This window comes from Lonchura striata, chromosome 27, assembly GCF_046129695.1.
Source record: "Lonchura striata isolate bLonStr1 chromosome 27, bLonStr1.mat, whole genome shotgun sequence".
NCBI classification, from domain to species: Eukaryota; Metazoa; Chordata; class Aves; order Passeriformes; family Estrildidae; genus Lonchura; species Lonchura striata.
This window is the reverse complement of record NC_134629.1, coordinates 5,428,547-5,447,713: the sequence shown is the minus strand read 5'-3', so window position 1 is coordinate 5,447,713 and position 19,167 is coordinate 5,428,547. Positions and strand designations below refer to the sequence as shown.

Here is a 19,167-nt window from a genome sequence, read left to right as displayed (position 1 = left end):
GGCTCGGGGCCGGGAACGGCGCCCGGGACCGGGAACGGCGCCTGAGGAACAGCGGGAACGGCGGGAACGGGACCAGCAGGAGGCGGTGGCGGGCGCAGCGGGACCGGTGGCGGGCGGTAGAACGGGGGCGGCGGGGCCGGGAATAACGATCGAGGTCGGGAACAACGATCGGGGGTGGCGGTGCGGGAGCGGGACCAGCGACCGGGACCGGAACCACCGGGCGGGAGCGGGACCAGCGACCGGCACCGGCAAGACCGGGCGGGAGAGGCGGAGGCGGCAGTGCCGGAGCGGCACCGCCAGGGGGCGGCAGCGGGGGCGGCGGGAGCGGCAGTGCGGGAACGGGAGGGCACCAAGGCGGGCGGCGGGGATGTAACAGCGACCGGGATCGGGGACAGCGACCGGGAACGGGGACAGCGGGATCGGGGACAGCGGGATCGGGGACAGGGACCGGGATCGGGGACAGGGACCGGGAACGGGGACAGGGACCGGGAACGGGGACAGCGAGCGGCGGGCGCGGCAGTGGCGGCGCGGCGCCGGCAGGGGGCGGCAGCGGCGGGCGCAGGCGGCGGCGCGGCCCGGCCCGCTCAAGATGGCGGTGCGGAAGAAGGACGGCGGCCCCAACGTCAAGTACTACGAGGCCTCGGACACCGTCAGCCAGTTCGACAACGTGCGGCTGTGGCTGGGCAAGAACTACAAGAAGGTAGGTCCGCGGGAACCGCGGGGCCGCCCTCCGGCCCGCCGGGCCCGGCCTGTCACGGCGCCGCCGCCGCCGCCATCGCGCCCCCCCCACCCCGCCCCGCTCCCCTCAGCGGCCGCGGCGGCCGCGCTGAGCCCCGGCCCCGCTGAGCCCCGGCCCCGCAGTACATCCAGGCCGAGCCCCCCACCAACAAGTCGCTGTCGAGCCTGGTGGTGCAGCTGCTGCAGTTCCAGGAGGAGGTGTTCGGGAAGCACGTCAGCAACGCGCCCCTCACCAAGCTGCCGGTGAGAGCCGCGGGGGGACGCGGGGACACCGCGGCCGGGACACGCGGGGAGCGGGGGACGAGGCCCTGAGCAGGGACGGGGCCCCGGAGGTGCGGGCATGGACGCTCGTGGTGCCCGGGTGAAGAGCCCCGGAGAACGGGGGACAAAGCCCAGGCTGGGCAGAACGCCTCAATGAGGTGGGGACAGAGCCCAGGCTGGGGAGAGTGCCTTAAAGATGTGGGGACAGCATCCCTCAGAGCTGGGGACATGGCTCTGGTGAGCAGGGACAGAGCCCAGAGACCTGGGGACGGCACCCCGGTGAGATGGGGAAGAGCCCCGAGGAACAGGGGACAGAGCCCAGGATGGGGAGAACGCCTCAGAAATGTGGGGTCAGCATCCCTCAGAGCTGGGGACATGGCTCTGGTGAGCAGGGACAAGGCTCAGAGCAGGGACAGAGCCCAGAGACCTGGGGACGGCACCCCGGTGAGATGAGGAAGAGTCCCGAAGAAGAGGGCACAAAGCCCAGGTTGGGGAGAGTGCCTTCAAGATGTGGGGACAGCATCCCTCAGAGCGGGGGACATGGCCCTGGTGAGCGGGGACAAGGCTCTGAGCAGGGACAGAGCCCCAAAAGTGCAGGGATGACCCTGGGATGGGGTCCTGGAGGGACCTGGGGGGAGAACCAAAGAAGAGGGGACAAAGCCCAGGTTGGGGAGAACACCTCAGAGATGTGGGGACAGCATCCCTCAGAGCGGGGGACATGGCTCTGGTGAGCGGGGACAGAGCCCAGAGACCTGGGGACGGCTCCCCAGTGAGATGGGGAAGAGCCCCGAGGAACGGGGGACAAAGCCCAGGTTGGGGAGAACGCCTTAAAGATGTGGGGACAGCATCCTTCAGAGCGGGGGACATGGCTCTGGTGAGCGGGGACAGAGCCCAGAGACCTGGGGATGGCACCCCAGTGAGCTGGGGAAGAGCCCCAAAGAAGAGGGCACAAAGCCCAGGTTGGGCAGAACGCCTCAATGAGGTGGGGACAGAGCCCAGGTTGGGGAGAACGCCTCAGAAATGTGGGGACAGCATCCCTCAGAGCTAGGGACATGGCTCTGGTGAGCGGGGACAAGGCTCTGAGCAGGGACAGAGCCCAAAGACCTGGGGACGGCACCCCGGTGAGATGAGGAAGAGTCCCAAAGAATGGGGGACAAAGCCCAGGTTGGGGAGAACGCCTCAGAGATGTGGGGACAGAGCCCAGGTTGGGGAGAGTGCCTTAAAGATGTGGGGACAGCATCCCTCAGAGCGGGGGACATGGCCCTGGTGAGCAGGGACAGAGCCCAGAGACCTGGGGATGGCACCCCGGTGAGCTGGGGAAGAGCCCCGAAGAAGAGGGCACAAAGCCCAGGATGGGGAGAACGCCTCAATGAGGTGGGGACAGAGCCCAGGTTGGAGAGAGTGCCTTAAAGATGTGGAGACAGCATCCCTCAGAGCTGGGGACATGGCCCTGGTGAGCGGGGACAAGGCTCTGAGCAGGGACAGAGCCCCAAAAGTGCAGGGATGACCCTGGGATGGGGTCCTGGAGGAACCCAGGGGGGAGAACCAAAGAAGAGGGGACAGAGCCCAGGTTGGGGAAAGCACCCCAATATCCAGGGAAGGCATCCCAGTACTCAGGATGTCCCCTCAATGCCCAGGGACAGAGCCCTGGTGCCTGGGGACAGGGCCCTGCTGAGCAGGGACAAGACCCTGAGCAGGGACAGAGCCCAAAGCCTCGGGGACAGCACCCCAAAATCGCAGGGACAGAGCCCAAAGACCTGGGGACAGCACCCCAGTGCCCAGGGACAGAGCCCAAAGACCTGGGGACAGCACCCCAAAATCCCAGGGACAGAGCCTTGGGGATTTGGGGACCCAGGGATTTGGGGACCCCAGGGATTTGGGGACCCAGGGATTTTTTGACCCTGATGAGCAGGGACAGTGCCCTCAAGGCCTGGGGACAGACCCCAATGACCCTGGGATGAGGCCCCAGTGCCCCACATGCAGCAACCCAAAAACCTGGGGACAAAGCTGAGTGGGAATGGGGCCCCAGAGCCCCCCAAAAAAGCTCCAAAGAACAGGGGACAAGGCTCTGAGTGGGGACAGCACCCCAATACCCAGGGACAGCATCTGAGTGCTCAGGAACAGAACCCCAGGACTTGGGGACAGCACCCAGGGACAGGGTGACAAGGCCTAAATGGGCACAGCATCCCAAAAATGCAGAAGCAGCACCCCAAACCTTGGGGCAGAGCCCCAGTGAAAAGGGGACAAGGACAATGATGACCAGGGACAGGGTCCTGAGCAGGGACAGTGCCCCAGAGACGGGGACAGCCCTGGGGCCGTGTCCCCAAAGACCTGGGGACACAGCTCTGAGCAGGGACAGCACCCCAATACCTGGGGACACGACCCTGAGCAGGGACAGCACCCAAAGCCTCAGGGACACGGCCCTGGTGACACCGTTCAGCATTTGGTGGCTCGGGGACAGCAGCTGACCATGGACAGCGGCCAGTGACAGTGCCCTGGTCAGGGACATGGCCTGGAGTGCTGGGGACAGTGCCGGGGACCCTGGGACACCATTGTCCCCAAGGGCCAGGGGACACTGCCACAAGGACCCCAGGACAGCCCCAAAGGACCTGGGGACAGTGACCTCACACAGGGACAGGGCCCCAAGGACCAGGGGACAGGGGACACTGACCCAAAGGACCTCGGGACAATGTCCCCACACAGGGACAGGGCCCCAAGGACCCCAGGACAGCCCCAAAGGACCTGGGGACAATGTCCTCACACAGGGACAGGGCCCCAAGGACCAGGGGACAGGGGACACTGACCCAAAGGACCTCGGGACAATGTCCCCACACAGGGACAGGGCCCCAAGGACCAGGGGACAGGGGACACTGACCCAAAGGACCTCGGGACAATGTCCCCACACAGGGACAGGGCCCCAAGGACCAGGGGACACTGCCCCAAGGACCCCAGGACACCCCCAAAGGACCTGGGGACAATGTCCCCACACAGGGACAGGGCCCCGAGTGGGGACAGTGCTACAACACTGCAGGGACCCCATCCCAGAGGCCAAGGAGGTGGCACCTGGGAGAGGGGATGGGACCATGACAAGGGGACGTCACCCAGACACGGGGATGGCACCCTGCGAGAGGGTGTCACTCAGATGTGTCACCTAAATATAGGGATGGCACTCCATGAGGGGATGTCACCTAGATACGGGGATGTCACCTAGATACGGGGATGTCACCCAGACACGGGGATGTCACCTAAACGTGAAGATGGCACCCAGACAAGGGGATGTCACCCCAACAAGGGGATGTCACCCCATGAGGGGATGTCATCCCAACAAGGGAATGTTACCCAGACAAGGGGATAGCACCTAAACATGGGGATGTCATCCTTACAAGGGATGGCACCCCATGAGGGGATGTCACCCCAACAAAGGGATGGCACCCTCACAAAGGATGTCACCCAGACTTGGGGATGTCACTCAGACTTGGGGATGTTACCCTCACAAAGGGATGTCACCCAGACAAGGGGATTGCACCTAAACATGGGGATGTCACCCCCACAAGGGGATGGCACCCCACGAGGAGATGTCACCCCATGAGGAGATGGCACCCAGACATGGGGATGTCACCTAAACGTGAAGATGGCACCTAGACAAGGGGATGTCACCCCATGAGGAGATGGCACCCAGACAAGGGGGTGTCACCTCGAGGAGGAGATGTCACCCCACCAAGGGGATGTCACCCCGAGGGGAGATGTCCCCCCGGCAGGGCGGTGTCCCTGTCCCCCTGACCCCTCTCCCGTTGCAGATCAAATGCTTCCTGGATTTCAAGGCGGGGGGAGCCCTGTGCCACATCCTGGCAGCCGCCTATAAATTCAAGAGCGACCAAGGATGGTGAGCACCCATGGGGGTGGGGGTCCTGGGTGGGGTCAGGGGTGGGGGTCCCCTCCAGGGGTGGCCTTGGCTGGCGGTTCCCAGGGTGGGGCGGTTGCGGGGCCGTCACCTGCAGAGCAAACAGGCGCTGGGACGTGTCCCCCTGTGTCACTGCGGACCCTGATGGGGTCCAGGCACGTGTCCCACTCCCCCGCTCCCCAAATTTCGGGTGCTGACGAGGAGACCTGAGCTGTGGCTTTCATGAGAGTCGCTCTTTTCTTCCAATAAGGCGGCGTTTCGATTTCCAGAATCCCTCGCGCATGGACCGCAACGTGGAGATGTTCATGACCATCGAGAAATCCCTGGTGCAGGTAAGAGCCCACGGCCCCCAGCCCCGGGACCCCCACCCCGTGTCCCCCCCTCCTCACAGAGCTCACCCCTCTGCTCTCTCCCCTTCCTCCCCAGAACAACTGCCTGGCTCGGCCCAACATCTTCCTGCACCAGGAGATCGAGCCCAAACTGCTGGGGAAGCTCAAGGACATCGTCAAGAGGCACCAGGTGGGTGGCAGTGCCAGGGTGGGGGGCATGGAGGGGGGCTCACCAGGGGTCTCACCCCAATTTTTACCCCGGATTCATCCCCTGGCTGGCACAGGGCACCGTGACTGAGGACAAGAGCAACGCATCGCACATCGTCTGCCCCGTGCCCGGGAACCTGGAGGAGGGTGGGTGCTGGAGGGGGTTTGGGGGGTCAGGGGGATTTTGGGGGGCAGAGGAAGGTGGGTGCAGGTGGGGAATTCGGGGGGGTCATTGGGGCGCTCTGGGAGGGCAGAGGAAGGTGGGTGCAGGTGGGGAATTTGAGGGTCATGGGGGCAGAGGAAGGTGGGTGCTGGAGGGGGTTTGGGGGGTCAGGGGGATTTTGGGGGGCAGAGGAAGGTGGGTGCAGGTGGGGAATTCGGGGGGGTCATTGGGGCGCTCTGGGAGGGCAGAGGAAGGTGGGTGCAGGTGGGGAATTTGAGGGTCATGGGGGCAGAGGAAGGTGGGTGCTGGAGGGGGTTTGGGGGGTCAGGGAGATTTTGGGGGGCAGAGGAAGGTGGGTGCAGGAGTAGGGTGTGGGGGTTTGGGGGCCTCTGGAGAATCCAGAGAAAGGTGGATGCAGGAGGGGAATTTGAGGGTCACAGGGGGATCTGGGGGGGAAAAGAGGTGGGTGCAGGAGGGGAATTTAGGGGGTCATGGGGGGCAGAGGAAGGTGGGTGCAGGAGGGGAATTTGGGGGGTCACAGGGGGCTCTGGGGGTGCAGAGCAAGGTGGGTGCAAGAGTAGGGTGTGGGGGTTTGGGGGCTATGGAGAATCCAGAGGAAGGTGGGTGCAGGAGGGAAATTTGAGGGGCCACGGGGGGCTCTGGGAGGCAGGGGAAGGTGGGTGCACGAGGGGGTTTTTGGGGGTCACAGGGGGCTCTGGGGGGCAGAGGAAGGTGGGTGCAGGAGGGGAATTTAGGGGGTCGTGGGGGCAGAGGAAGGTGGTTTTGGGGGGCCATGGGGGGCTCTGGGGGGCAGAGGAAGATGGGTGCAAGAAGGAGTTTGGGGGTCACGGGGGGCTCTGGGGGGCAGGGGAAGGTGGGTGCAGGAGGGGAATTTGGGGGGTCACAGGGGGTTCTAGGTGGGCAGGTGGGGTTTTTGGGGGGCCACGGGGGGCTGCAGGGTCCATGCTCAGCCCGGCCCTCGGTGTGCCCCGCAGAGGAGTGGGTCCGGCCCGTCATGAAGCGCGACAAGCAGGTGCTGCTGCACTGGGGGTACTACCCCGACAGGTGAGGGGGGGATGAGGATTTCGGGGACCCCCTGTCCCCCCCCAAATCGCTGCGGGTGTCACTTTGACCCTCTCCCCCTGTTCCCCCAGCTACGACACCTGGATCCCGGCCAGCGAGATCGAGGCGTCCGTGGAGGATCCCCCGACACCGGAGAAGCCCCGGAAGGTACCGGGGGGACCCCCAGGTTTGGGGGGCAGCTGGAGCCCCCCTCCCTGGCCTGAGCCAGCCTCTCCCCTGGCCGGCAGGTCCACGCCAAGTGGATCCTGGACACGGACACCTTCAACGAGTGGATGAACGAGGAGGATTACGAGGTGACGGACGAGAAGAGCCCCGTCACCCGCAGGAAGAAGATCTCGGCCAAGACGCTGACAGACGAGGTCAGAGCCAGCTCAGAGCCCCTCGGGGAGGGGTCCTGGGGGTCTCACCCTGCTCAGCTGGACCCCCGCGGTGCCCCCCAGGTGAACAGCCCCGACTCGGACCGGCGGGACAAGAAGGGGGGCAACTACAAGAAGAGGAAGCGCTCGCCCTCGCCCTCGCCCACCCCCGAGGCCAAGAAGAAGAACGCGAAGAAGGGGTGAGCTGGGGGGGTTTGGGGGGGTCTGGGGGTGGGCGAGTTCAGCCCTGGGGGTCAGTGGTGATGGGGGGTCTCTCCCTTGGCAGACCCTCTACCCCCTATAACAAATCCAAGCGTGGGCACCGCGAGGAGGAGCAGGAGGACCTGACCAAGGACATGGACGAGCCCTCACCCGTCCCCAACGTGGAGGAGGTCACTCTGCCCAAAACAGGTCAGTGTGGGGGGCAGCAGCCACGCCCTGGGCTCCCCAGCATTGTGGGAGGGGTCCCCGGGGTGCTCAGCACCACTTTTCCCCCCACAGTCAACACCAAGAAGGACTCGGAGTCGGCGCCCGTCAAGGGGGGCACCATGACAGACCTGGGTGAGTCTGAGGAGCCACAGCAGAGCCTCGAGACCCCCGGCCTGGCAGTGCCCAAACCCACCCCTGTCCTCCCTTCCAGATGAGCAGGAAGATGAGAGCATGGAGACAGCTGGCAAGGTGAGCCCGGGGAAGGTGTTCCAGCACGGGGGGCACCGTAGCTCGATGAGCACCCGCTTCTCTCTCATTCCTTGTCCCTCTTTTGGGTACAAAAACGTTCTTTTCTGCCCTTCCCCTCACCCCTGGGGCTGCAGCCGGGGCCCTTGGTCTCATCCTGCTGTGGGTGAGGATGATGAAGGGCGCTGAAGGGGGTCCCTTTGCCCATGGGGTGCTGCTCTGTGGGGCAGGACGAGGAGGAGAACGGCACCGGCAGCAAAGGGGAGCAGGCCAAGAACCCCGACCTGCACGAGGACAACGTGACAGAGCAGACCCACCACATCATCATCCCCAGCTACGCCGCCTGGTTCGACTACAACAGGTACAGCTGAGGGGGGGTCCCGAGCTGCCTTCATCACCTGAGGATGAGGAGGCTGCTCCAGAGCCCTCCCCGAGCCTCTCCTCCCGCAGCGTCCACGCCATCGAGCGCCGCGCCCTGCCCGAGTTCTTCAACGGCAAAAACAAATCCAAGACCCCCGAAATGTGAGGCCGAAGCCCCTCTCCCCCCCTGCCCGCAGCCCCCCGGGGCCGTGCCCGGTGCTGAGCCCCCTCCCGTGCCCCCGCAGCTACCTGGCCTACCGGAACTTCATGATCGACACGTACCGGCTGAACCCGCAGGAGTACCTGACCTCCACGGCCTGCCGGCGCAACCTGGCCGGGGACGTCTGTGCCATCATGCGGTGGGTGGCACCGGCTGCGGGCTGGGGGCACCCTGGTGCTGCCAGGGGAGGGGTGCTCCTGGTGTCTGGGGGTTGGTTTGGCACCCCAGTCCTGCCAGGGGCTGGTGATCCTGGAGTTTGGGGGTTGGTTTGGCACCCCAGTCCTGCCAGGGGTGCGGTGATCCTGGTGTTTAGGGTACCCACATGCTGCCAGGGGTGCGGTGCTCCTGGTGTTTGAGCGTTGGTTTGGCACCCCAAAACTGGCAGGGTTCTGGTGATCCTGGTGTTTGGGGGTTGGTTTGGTACCCACACGCTGCCAGGGGTGTGGTGCTCCTGGTGTTCAGGGTTTGGTTTGGTACCCCAAAACTGACAGGGGGCTGTTGATGCTGGTGTTTGGGGGTTGGTTTGGTACCCACATGATGCCAGGGGTGTGGTGCTCCTGGTGTTTGAGCGTTGGTTTGGCACCCCAAAACTGACAGGGGGCTGGTGCTCGTGGGCAGGAGGTCAGTGTGGCACCCTGGGGCTGGCAGGGGGTCAGTGTGGCACACTGCTGAGTGGTCAGTGTGGCACCCTGGTGCTGCTGGAGGGTCAGTGTGGCACCCCAGGGTTGGCAGGGGGTCAGTGTGGCACACTGCTGAGTGGTCAGTGTGGCACCCTGGTGCTGCTGGAGGGTCAGTGTGGCACCCCAGGGTCGGCAGGGGGTCAGTGTGGCACACTGCTGAGTGGTCAGCGTGGCACCCCAGGCGTGGCAGGGGGTCAGTGTGGCACCCCAGGCGTGGCAGGGATCTGGTGCCACTGGGGCAGGGGGATCGTTTTGGCACCATGGGGGTGGCAGGGGTCCAGTGCCAGGGGTGTTGGGGGTTCCACACCAAGGGTGTGGCACCCTGGCATAGGTGGCTGCCCAGCGCCGCGGCACAGGGTGGCGTGTGTCACCCTGGCACTGGTGTGTGTCCAATACCATTGGAACATTATGGTCATTGTCCCCCTGGCACTGGTGGCTGCCCGGTGCCGTGGCACAGAACCACTCAGTGTCCCCCTGGCACTGGTGGCTGCCCGGTGCCATGGCACAGGGGTGCTCAGTGTCCCCCTGGCACTGGTGTGTGTCCAATACCAGTGGAACACAGTGGTCAGTGTCCCCCTGGCACTGGTGTGTGTCCAATACCAGTGGAGCACAGTGGTCATTGTCCCCCTGGCACTGGTGGCTGCCCGGTGCCGTGGCACAGGGATGGTCAGTGTCACACCACACTGCCCACACCAGGTCCAACAGGCTCTGACCCTGGTGCCAGCAGGATAGAGTGGTCAGTTGTCCCCCTGGCACTGGTGTGTGTCCAATACCATTGGAACACAGTGGTCAGTGTCCCCCTGGCACTGGTGGCTGCCCGGTGCCGTGGCACAGAACCACTCGGTGTCCCCCTGGCACTGGTGGCTGCCCGGTGCCGTGGCACAGGGCCGCTCAGTGTCCCCCTGGCACTGGTGTGTGTCCAATACCAGTGGAGCACAGTGGTTATTGTCCCCCTGGCACTGGTGGCTGTCCAGTGCTGTGGCACAGAACCACTCGGTGTCCCCCTGGCACTGGTGGCTGCCCGGTGCTGTGGCACAGAGCCGCTCAGTGTCCCCCTGGCACTGGTGGCTGCCCGGTGCCGTGGCACAGAGCCGCTCAGTGTCCCCCTGGCACTGGTGGCTGCCCGGTGCCGTGGCACAGAGCCGCTCAGTGTCCCCCTGGCACTGGTGGCTGTCCAGTGCTGTGGCACAGAACCACTCAGTGTCCCCCTGGCACTGGTGGCTGCCCGGTGCCGTGGCACAGAGCCGCTCAGTGTCACACCGTGCCACCCCGGCTCTCCGCAGGGTCCACGCCTTCCTGGAGCAGTGGGGCCTCATCAATTACCAGGTGGACGCCGAGAGCCGGCCCACCCCCATGGGCCCCCCGCCCACCTCTCACTTCCACGTGCTGGCCGACACCCCCTCGGGGCTGGTGCCCCTGCAGCCCAAAACGCCCCAGGTGGGTGCCGGGGGCGGCCGCCCCGCCCAGCCGCGACCCCCCCCTGCCGCCCCCCGGTCCCGGTGGGGCGGGGGGTGGGGGATGCACAGCTTCGATCCGTGCCTCAGGGCCGGCAGAGCGACGGCGACGCCAAGACGGGCCGCAAGAGCAAAGAGATGGAGGAGCTGGGCAGCGAGACGGTGAAGGGCAAGCCGGAGCTGGTAGGCGGCTCCTTGGGGGTCCGTGCCCCCCGCCGCTGGCCGAGGAAGGCTCCTTCCCTCCTCCCCATCGCATGCCGCCCTGCCCCGGGGAGCAGGGACGAGGGGGGGACGCCGTGATGGGGACGCCGTGATGGGGACACTGTGATGGGGGCACCGTGATGGAGACACGGTGATGGGGGCACCATGATGGGGACACGGTGATGGGGTCGCCGTGATGGACGCCGTGATGGGGACATGGTGATGGGAACCCCTTTATGGGGATGCCGTGATGGGGTCACCATGATGGTGACATGGTGATGGGGACCCTTTGATGGACCCCGTGATGGACCCCATGATGGGGACACCTTGATGGGGTCACCGTGATGGGGACGCCGTGATGGGGACGCCGTGATGGGGACACAGTGATGGGGTCACCATGATGGAGACCCTGTGATGGGGCGCCGTGACGGGGACGCCGTGACACGAAGGACATCGGGAGGAGGAGGGCACACGCCGATGTCCTGCCCCGCGGGCCCGGCCCAGCGTGTCCCCTCTCCCCCCAGCAGCAGCCCAGCTCGGCCTCGCAGCAGATGCTGAACTTCCCGGACAAGGGCAAGGAGAAGCCGGCCGACATGCAGAACTTCGGTCTCCGCACCGACATGTACACCAAGAAGAACGTCCCCTCCAAGGTGGGCACCCCCCGGGCCCGGCGCCGGCCCCCCGCCCGCCGCCCCTCACCCCCATCTCCCCCCGCAGAGCAAAGCCGCCGCCAGCGCCACGCGGGAGTGGACGGAGCAGGAGACGCTGCTGCTGCTGGAGGTGCCTGGGGACCGGGGGGACGTGGGACAGCAGGGGAGTGGGGACAGGGATGTGGGGACAGGGATGTGGGGACAGGGAAATGGGGACAGGGACGTGGGGACAGCAGGGGATGTGGGGACAGGGAAATGGGGACAACAGGGTAGTGGGGACAGGGATGTGGGGACAGCAGGGGATGTGGGGACAGGGATGTGGGGACAGGGACGTGGGGACAGGGAAATGGGGACAGGGATGTGGGGACAGGGATGTGGGGACAGGGAAGTGGGGACAGGGATGTGGGGACAGCAGGGGATGTGGGGACAGGGATGTGGGGACAGGGACGTGGGGACAGGGAAATGGGGACAGGGATGTGGGGACAGGGATGTGGGGACAGGGAAATGGGGACAGGGATGTGGGGACAGCAGGGGATGTGGGGACAGGGATGTGGGGACAGGGACGTGGGGACAGGGATGTGGGGACAGCAGGGGATGTGGGGACAGGGATGTGGGGACAGGGACGTGGGGACAGGGATGTGGGGACAGCAGGGGATGTGGGGACAGGGATGGGGGGGACAGGGATGTGGGGACAGGGAAGTGGGGACAGGGATGTGGGGACAGCAGGGGATGTGGGGACAGGGATGTGGGGACAGCAGGGGATGTGGGGACAGGGAAATGGGGACAACAGGGTAGTGGGGACAGGGATGTGGGGACAGGGATGTGGGGACAGGGATGTGGGGACAGGGAAATGGGGACAGGGATGTGGGGACAGGGATGTGGGGACAGGGAAATGGGGACAGGGATGTGGGGACAGCAGGGGATGTGGGGACAGGGATGTGGGGACAGGGACGTGGGGACAGGGATGTGGGGACAGCAGGGGATGTGGGGACAGGGATGTGGGGACAGGGATGGCAGGGGATGTGGGGACAGCAGGGGAGTGGGGACAGGGATGGGGGGACAGCAGGGGAGTGGGGACAGGGATGGGGGGACAGCAGGGGAGTGGGGACAGGGATGGGGGGACAGCAGGGGAGTGGGGACAGGGATGGGGGGACAGCAGGGGAGTGGGGACAGGGAAATTGGGACAACAGGGTAGTGGGGACAGGGAAATGGGGACAGGGGATGTGAGGACAGGGGATGTGAGGACAGGATGTAGGACAGGGGATGAGGGCACAGAGGGTAGGACAGAGGATGTGGGGACAGGTGATATAAGACAGGGGATGAGGGGACAGAGGGTAGGACAGGGGATGTGGGGACAGGGATGTGGGGACAGGGAAATGGGGACAGGGGATGTGAGGACGGGATGTAGGACAGGGGATGAGGGCACAGAGGGTAGGACAGAGGATGTGGGGACAGGGGGTATAGGACAGGGGATGAGGGGACAGGGGATGTGGGGACAGGGGGTATGGGACAGGGGATGAGGGGACAGGGGATGAGGGGACAGGGCTGCCAGCCCCCCCTGACCCCCGTCACCCCTCGCAGGCGCTGGAGATGTACAAGGACGACTGGAACAAGGTGTCGGAGCACGTGGGCAGCCGCACGCAGGACGAGTGCATCCTGCACTTCCTGCGCCTGCCCATCGAGGATCCCTACCTGGAGGACTCGGAGGCCTCGCTGGGGCCCCTGGCCTACCAGCCCATCCCCTTCAGCCAGTCGGGCAACCCCGTCATGAGCACCGTGGCCTTCCTGGCCTCCGTGGTGGATCCGCGCGTGGCCTCGGCCGCCGCCAAGTCGGCCCTGGGTGAGCAGGATGGGCAGGGGGCTGGGGGGCTGGGGAGAGGGGCTGGGGGAGAGGGGAGAGGGGATGGGGATGGGGAGAGGGGATGGGGATGGGGGAGAGGGGATGGGGATGGGGATGGGGGAGAGGGGATGGGGATGGGGATGGGGATGGGGATGGGGATGGGGATGGGGAGAGGGGATGGGGATGGGGATGGGGATGGGGGAGAGGGGATGGGGATGGGGGAGAGGGGATGGGGATGGGGGAGAGGGGATGGGGATGGGGATGGGGATGGGGATGGGGAGAGGGGATGGGGATGGGGGAGAGGGGATGGGGATGGGGATGGGGATGGGGATGGGGATGGGGAGAGGGGATGGGGATGGGGATGGGGGAGAGGGGATGGGGATGGGGGAGAGGGGATGGGGATGGGGATGGGGATGGGGATGGGGATGGGGATGGGGATGGGGATGGGGATGGGGATGGGGAAGAGGGGATGGGGATGGGGATGGGGATGGGGATGGGGATGGGGGAGAGGGGATGGGGATGGGGATGGGGATGGGGATGGGGATGGGGATGGGGATGGGGATGGGGAAGAGGGGATGGGGATGGGGATGGGGATGGGGATGGGGATGGGGATGGGGAAGAGGGGATGGGGATGGGGATGGGGATGGGGATGGGGATGGGGGAGAGGGGATGGGGAGAGGGGATGGGGATGGGGATGGGGATGGGGATGGGGATGGGGATGGGGATGGGGATGGGGAAGAGGGGATGGGGATGGGGATGGGGATGGGGATGGGGATGGGGATGGGGAAGAGGGGATGGGGATGGGGATGGGGATGGGGATGGGGATGGGGGAGAGGGGATGGGGATGGGGATGGGGATGGGGATGGGGATGGGGAAGAGGGGATGGGGATGGGGATGGGGATGGGGATGGGGATGGGGATGGGGAAGAGGGGATGGGGATGTGAGGAGAAGGAATTGGGATGTGGGAAGAAGAATGAATCCTAAAGGGAGAGGGGACAGGAATGTGGGAGAGGGGATGGGGATGAGGGGAAAGGGGATGGGGGTGTGGTAGAAGGGAAGGGGATGTGGGAGAGGTGATGGGGATGGGGGGAGTAGGAACAGGGATGTGGGGAGAAGAATGTATCCTATAGGGAGAGGGGACAAGAACTGTGGGGAGAGGGGATGGAGACTATGGGGAGAGGAATGAATCCTGTGGGGAGAGGGGACAGGAACTGTGGGGAGAGGGGATGGGGACTATGGGGAGAGGAATGAATCCTGTGGGGAGAGGGGACAGGAACTGTGGGGAGAGGGGATGGGGACTATGGGGAGAGGAATGAATCCTGTGGGGAGAGGGGACAGGAACTGTGGGGAGAGGGGATGGGGACTATGGGGAGAGGAATGAATCCTGTGGGGAGAGGGGACAGGGACTGTGGGGAGAGGGCGAGTCCTGTAGGGAGAGTGGAAGAGGAATGAATCCTATAGGGGACTGGGGAGAGGGATGGACTGTGGGGAGTCCTGTGGGAGAACGGACGAGCCCTGCAGGGAGTTCTGTAGGGACAGGGTGAGTTTTGTGGGAGGAGGGACAAATCCTGTAGGGAATTGTGGAGGAGGATGGGATCAGCTCTGGAGGGAGTCCTGCAGGGAAATAGAATAAGTGTTAAAGGAAGAGAAATGTGTTCTTTGGGGAGAGGGATGAATTCTGTAAAGATTCCTGCAGGAGGATGGAAAGAGCTTTTTGAGGGGTTTTATGGAGAGTTCTGTGAGAGAACGGGAGGAGTCCTGCAGGGGATTCCATAGGGAGACAGGACAAGTCTTAGAGGAAGAGGGGCAAGTCCTGTAGGACCATGGGGTGAGTTCTGCAGGGAATCCTGCCGTGGGGTGGGATGAGATTTATGGAGAAGGGGAGATGGGATCAGTCCTACAGGAGATGGGATGAGGAATGCGGGGAGAGGGATGAGCCCTGCAGGGGTTCCTGTAGGAAAATGGGAAAGCTGTGACAGGGAGAAGGGCTGGATCCTATGGGATGTCCTCCAGGGAGCTGGGATCAGTCTGATGGGGAGAGGGATGAGGAACACGGGGAGATGACCAAGCCCTGGGGACACGCAGCAACTCCCAGGGGCTGGGATGAGCCTTCCAGAACATTCCACAGCCAGCCAGGCCGGGCCAGGCCAAGCCCCCCACGGGATGCGCGGGGCCGGGGGGACGCAGGGCGAGCCCCGAGGGGCTCCTGCTGAGAAACTCTGCCCGCAGAGGAGTTCTCCAAGATGAAGGAGGAGGTGCCCACGGCGCTGGTGGAGGCCCACGTGCGCAAGGTGGAGGAGGCGGCCAAGGTGACGGGCAAGGCCGACCCTGCCTTCGGGCTGGAGAGCAGCGGCATCGCCGGCACCGCCTCGGACGAGCCCGAGCGCATCGGTCAGAGGGGCCGGGGGGCTCTGGGGGGCTCTGGGGGGCTCTGGGGGCGATGGCAGCGGGGTCTGAGCTGCGTTTGTGTCCCCAGAGGAGAGCGGGGCGGAGGAGGCGCGGGCAGAGGCGCAGCCGGCCGAGGAGAAGAAGGAGGTGAAGGTAAAAAGGGGTCCGGGGGTCTGGGGGGGGCAAACGGGGTGGGTTTGGGGTGCCCACGGGGGTGGTTCTTCCCCAGGAGCCCCGGGATGGCACCGCCGAGGAGGAGGCCAAGGAGAAGGCCGGAGAAACCCCCAAAAAGGAGGAGGAGAAGGGGAAGGAGGCGGAGGGCGAGAAGGAGCCCGACAAGGGTGACGGCGACAGCGCAGGTGAGGGGGACGTGGCGGGGCTGGGGGCACGCCGAGCCCCCCACGGCGCCGCTGACCCGGCCCTGCCCGGCCACAGGGGAGCCCGAGAAGGAGAAGGAGCTGAAGGAGGGGCCGGACGAGGCGCCCAAGGAGCTCCCGGAGCCCGAGGCCGAGCGCAAGGCCAAGGTGGAGCGGGACATCGGCGAGGGGAACCTGTCCACGGCCGCCGCCGCCGCGCTGGCCGCCGCCGCCGTCAAGGCCAAGGTGAGGCCGGGGCTCGGTCCGGGCTCGGTCTGGGCTCGGTCCGGGCTCGGTCTGGGCTCGGTCCGGGCTCGGGGCCGGGCTCGGTCCGGGCTTGGAGCCGGGCTCGGGGCCGGGCTCGGGGCCGGGCTCGGGGCCGGGCTCGGTCCGGGCTCGGGGCCGGGCTCGGTCCGGGCTCGGGGCCGGGGCTCGGGGCCGGGCTCGGTCCGGGCTCGGTCCGGGCTCGGGGCCGGGCTCGGTCCGGGCTCGGGGCCGGGCTCGGGGCCGGGCTCGGTCCGGGCTCGGGGCCGGGCTCGGGGCCGGGCTCGGTCCGGGCTTGGAGCCGGGCTCGGGGCCGGGCTCGGTCCGGGCTCGGGGCAGGGGGACGCTCCGGGTGTGATGTCTGACCCCCGGCCGCCGTCCCCCGGCAGCACCTGGCGGCCGTGGAGGAGCGCAAGATCAAGTCCCTGGTGGCGCTGCTGGTGGAGACGCAGATGAAGAAGCTGGAGATCAAACTGCGGCACTTCGAGGAGCTGGAGACCATCATGGACCGCGAGCGCGAGGCCGTGAGTGCGCGGGGAAGGGCGGCAGCCGCTCGGGCCCGGCCCCGCGGGCCCCTCTGAGCCCGCTGTCCCCGCAGCTGGAATACCAGCGGCAGCAGCTGCTGGCCGACCGCCAGGCCTTCCACATGGAGCAGCTCAAGTACGCCGAGATGCGCGCCCGGCAGCAGCACTTCCAGCACCTGCAGCAGCAGCAGCAGCAGCAGCAGCCCCCGCTGCCCCCCGGGGCACAGCCCCTGCCCGGCGCCGCCCCCCTGGCCCCCGCCGCCCACCCGCTGGCCGCGCCCCCCGCCCTGGTGGGCCCCGCCGAGCCCGTGGGGCAGCCCCTGCCCGGGGCGCCCCCGCCGCAGCCGCCCCCGGGAGCCCCGGCGGGCCCGCACGGTCAGTGGGGGGCTCCGGGGCGGGGGGATCCGGGGGGGGGTCTGGGGGTGGGGGCGGAGGATTTGGGGGTGGGGGGCTCACTGGTGCTGTCCCCGGTGCTCAGTGAGGGGGGGTCTCAATGTTGGGGTGAGGGGGGGTCTCGATGCTGGGGTGAGGGGAGGTCTTGGTGTTGGGGTCTGTCCCCAGTGCTCAGTGAGGGGGGTCTCAGTGTTGGGGTGAGGGGGGTCTCAGTTTTGGGGTCTGTCCCCTGTGCTCAGTGAGGAGGGGTCTCGGTGTTGGGGTGAGGGGGGTCTCAGTTTTGGGGTCTGTCCCTGGTGCTCAGTGAGGGGGGGTCTCAATGTTGGGGTGAGGGGGGGTCTCGATGCTGGGGTGAGGGGGGTCTCAGTGTTGGGGTCTGTCCCCAGTGCTCAGTGAGGGGGGGTCTCAATGTTGGGGTGAGGGGGGGGTCTCAGTGTTGGGGTCTGTCCCTGGTGCTCAGTGAGGAGGAGTCTCAGTGTTGGGGTGAGGGGGGTCTCAGTGTTGGGGTCTGTCCCCTGTGCTCAGTGAGGAGGGGTCTCAGTGTTGGGGTCTGTCACTGACACCCTCTCCCTGCAGCCCCGGTGCTCTGGGGGTGTGGGTGGGGGTCTCACAGGTCAGGTTTCAGCCCCGGCTCTGAGGGGTGGGTGGGGGTCTCACACTGGGGTCTGTCAGTGCTGCTCGGGGCTGAGGGTGGGGGTCTCACCTGTGCTGTCCCTGCAGCTCCAGCGGGTGGCTGGATAAGGGTGGGGGTCTCAGGGGTGCTCTCCCCACAACCTCCACATTGAGTGGGGATAAGGGTGGGGGTCTCAGGGGTGCTCTCCCCACAGTGAGTGGATCCTGGACAAGGGTGGGGGTCTCAAAATGTTCTGCCCACACCGAGTGGTGCCTGGATAAGGGTGGGGGTCTCACGGTATCTACCCTGCATTGAGTGAGGATTGGGGTGGGGGTCTCACGGTGTCTCCCCCAGCCCCTGCACTGAGTGAGGACCAGGGCGGGGGTCTCACGGTGTCTCCCCTGCATTGAGTGAGGATCGGGGCGGGGGTCTCACGTTCTCCCCTGCATTGAGTGAGGATCGGGGCGGGGGTCTCACGTTCTCCCCGCATTGAATGAGGATCGGGGCGGGGGTCTCACGTTCTCCCCACACCGAGTGAGGATTGGGGCGGGGGTCTCACGGTTTCTCCCTGCACTGAGTGAGGATTGGGGCGGGGGTCTCACGGTGTCTCCCCTGCATTGAATGAGGATCGGGGCGGGGGTCTCACGTTCTCCCCGCACCGAGTGAGGATCGGGGCGGGGGTCTCACGTTCTCCCCGCCCTGAGTGGAGCCCGCTTAGGGGCGGGGGTCTCACGTTCCGTCCGCTCTCCCGCAGCCCCGGCGCCGTTCCCCGGGCAGCAGCCGCCGCCGCCGCCGCCCTCGCAGAGCCTGGCGGGGCCGCTCGGCGGCGGCAGCACCGGCAGCACCGGCAGCACCGGCAGCAGCAGCAGCAGCGGCCACCCCGCCGCGCCCGGTAATGCCGCCCTGCCCCTCGTGCCCCCCGTGCCCCCCAGCATGGCCCAGCCCCGGTGCGACCCCTTCCCCGCGCCCCCGGCCCCGCTCCCGCCGCACGGGGCCCTGGCCAGCAGCATGCCGGGGGTGGGGGGGCTGCCCCCCAACTCCCACCCGGCCCCGCCGCCGCCGGGGGGCTCGGCCGCCGCGCACAGCCCCGCCATCGTGGCCGCCGTGCAGGGAAGCCTCCTTCCCGGCCTGGCAGGTGAGAAACCGGCGGCGTTTCCCGGAGCCTCGGGCGGTGCCCGCACGGAGGGAGGCGAAAAGGGGAAGGGGCTGCGCCCGTGCCCCCCGCCCGGCCACGCCGCTGACCCCGCGCCCCCTTTTCTGTGTTTTCTCCCCACAGACCAGGGGCCCCCCATGCCGCCGGACCCCATCGCGCCCACCCCCAGCACGGCCACCCCCGTGCCCCCCACCCAGTGAGCCCCGGCCGGGCAGCGCCGCCCCCCCGGCCCGACCCCTCCCGCCCCCTCCCCGGACCCTGCCCCGCCACCAGCAGCACCCCCACCCCTCCTCCTCCTCCTCCTCCGGCCCCAGCTTTGGTATTTTTTTATGATTGTCCCAAATTTTATTTAAGTGTT

General features: G+C 66.7%; 1 protein-coding gene across 1 annotated transcript; it reads left to right on the top strand.

Moving 5' to 3' along the window:
* The first annotated feature begins 541 nt into the window (after positions 1–541).
* Positions 542–17,784, top strand: SMARCC2 (SWI/SNF related BAF chromatin remodeling complex subunit C2). Its single transcript, XM_077788569.1, has 28 exons — positions 542–700; positions 862–981; positions 4,797–4,882; positions 5,151–5,232; positions 5,327–5,419; positions 5,514–5,583; positions 6,595–6,664; positions 6,754–6,829; positions 6,910–7,041; positions 7,123–7,238; positions 7,325–7,449; positions 7,540–7,599; positions 7,679–7,716; positions 7,944–8,074; positions 8,164–8,235; positions 8,319–8,432; positions 10,257–10,410; positions 10,518–10,610; positions 11,153–11,278; positions 11,346–11,408; positions 12,860–13,118; positions 15,348–15,509; positions 15,595–15,659; positions 15,736–15,865; positions 15,942–16,108; positions 16,516–16,650; positions 16,725–16,958; positions 17,764–17,784. The coding sequence occupies exons 1-28, from the start codon at positions 590–592 to the stop codon at positions 17,782–17,784; spliced, it is 3,105 nt and encodes a 1,034-aa protein (XP_077644695.1). The 5' UTR covers positions 542–589.
* The last annotated feature ends 1,383 nt before the right edge of the window (positions 17,785–19,167 follow it).

What these genes read in the sequence shown, in the direction of transcription:
- SMARCC2 (XM_077788569.1), top strand. Translation starts at nt 590, where the DNA reads ATGGCGGTGCGGAAGAAGGACGGCGGCCCCAACGTCAAGTACTACGAG. An exon ending in GACGTCTGTGCCATCATGCG is followed by an intron (nt 8,433 to 10,256) that starts GTGGGTGGCACC and finishes GGCTCTCCGCAG; the next exon opens with GGTCCACGCCTTCCTGGAGC. An exon ending in TGCAGCCCAAAACGCCCCAG is followed by an intron (nt 10,411 to 10,517) that starts GTGGGTGCCGGG and finishes TCCGTGCCTCAG; the next exon opens with GGCCGGCAGAGCGACGGCGA.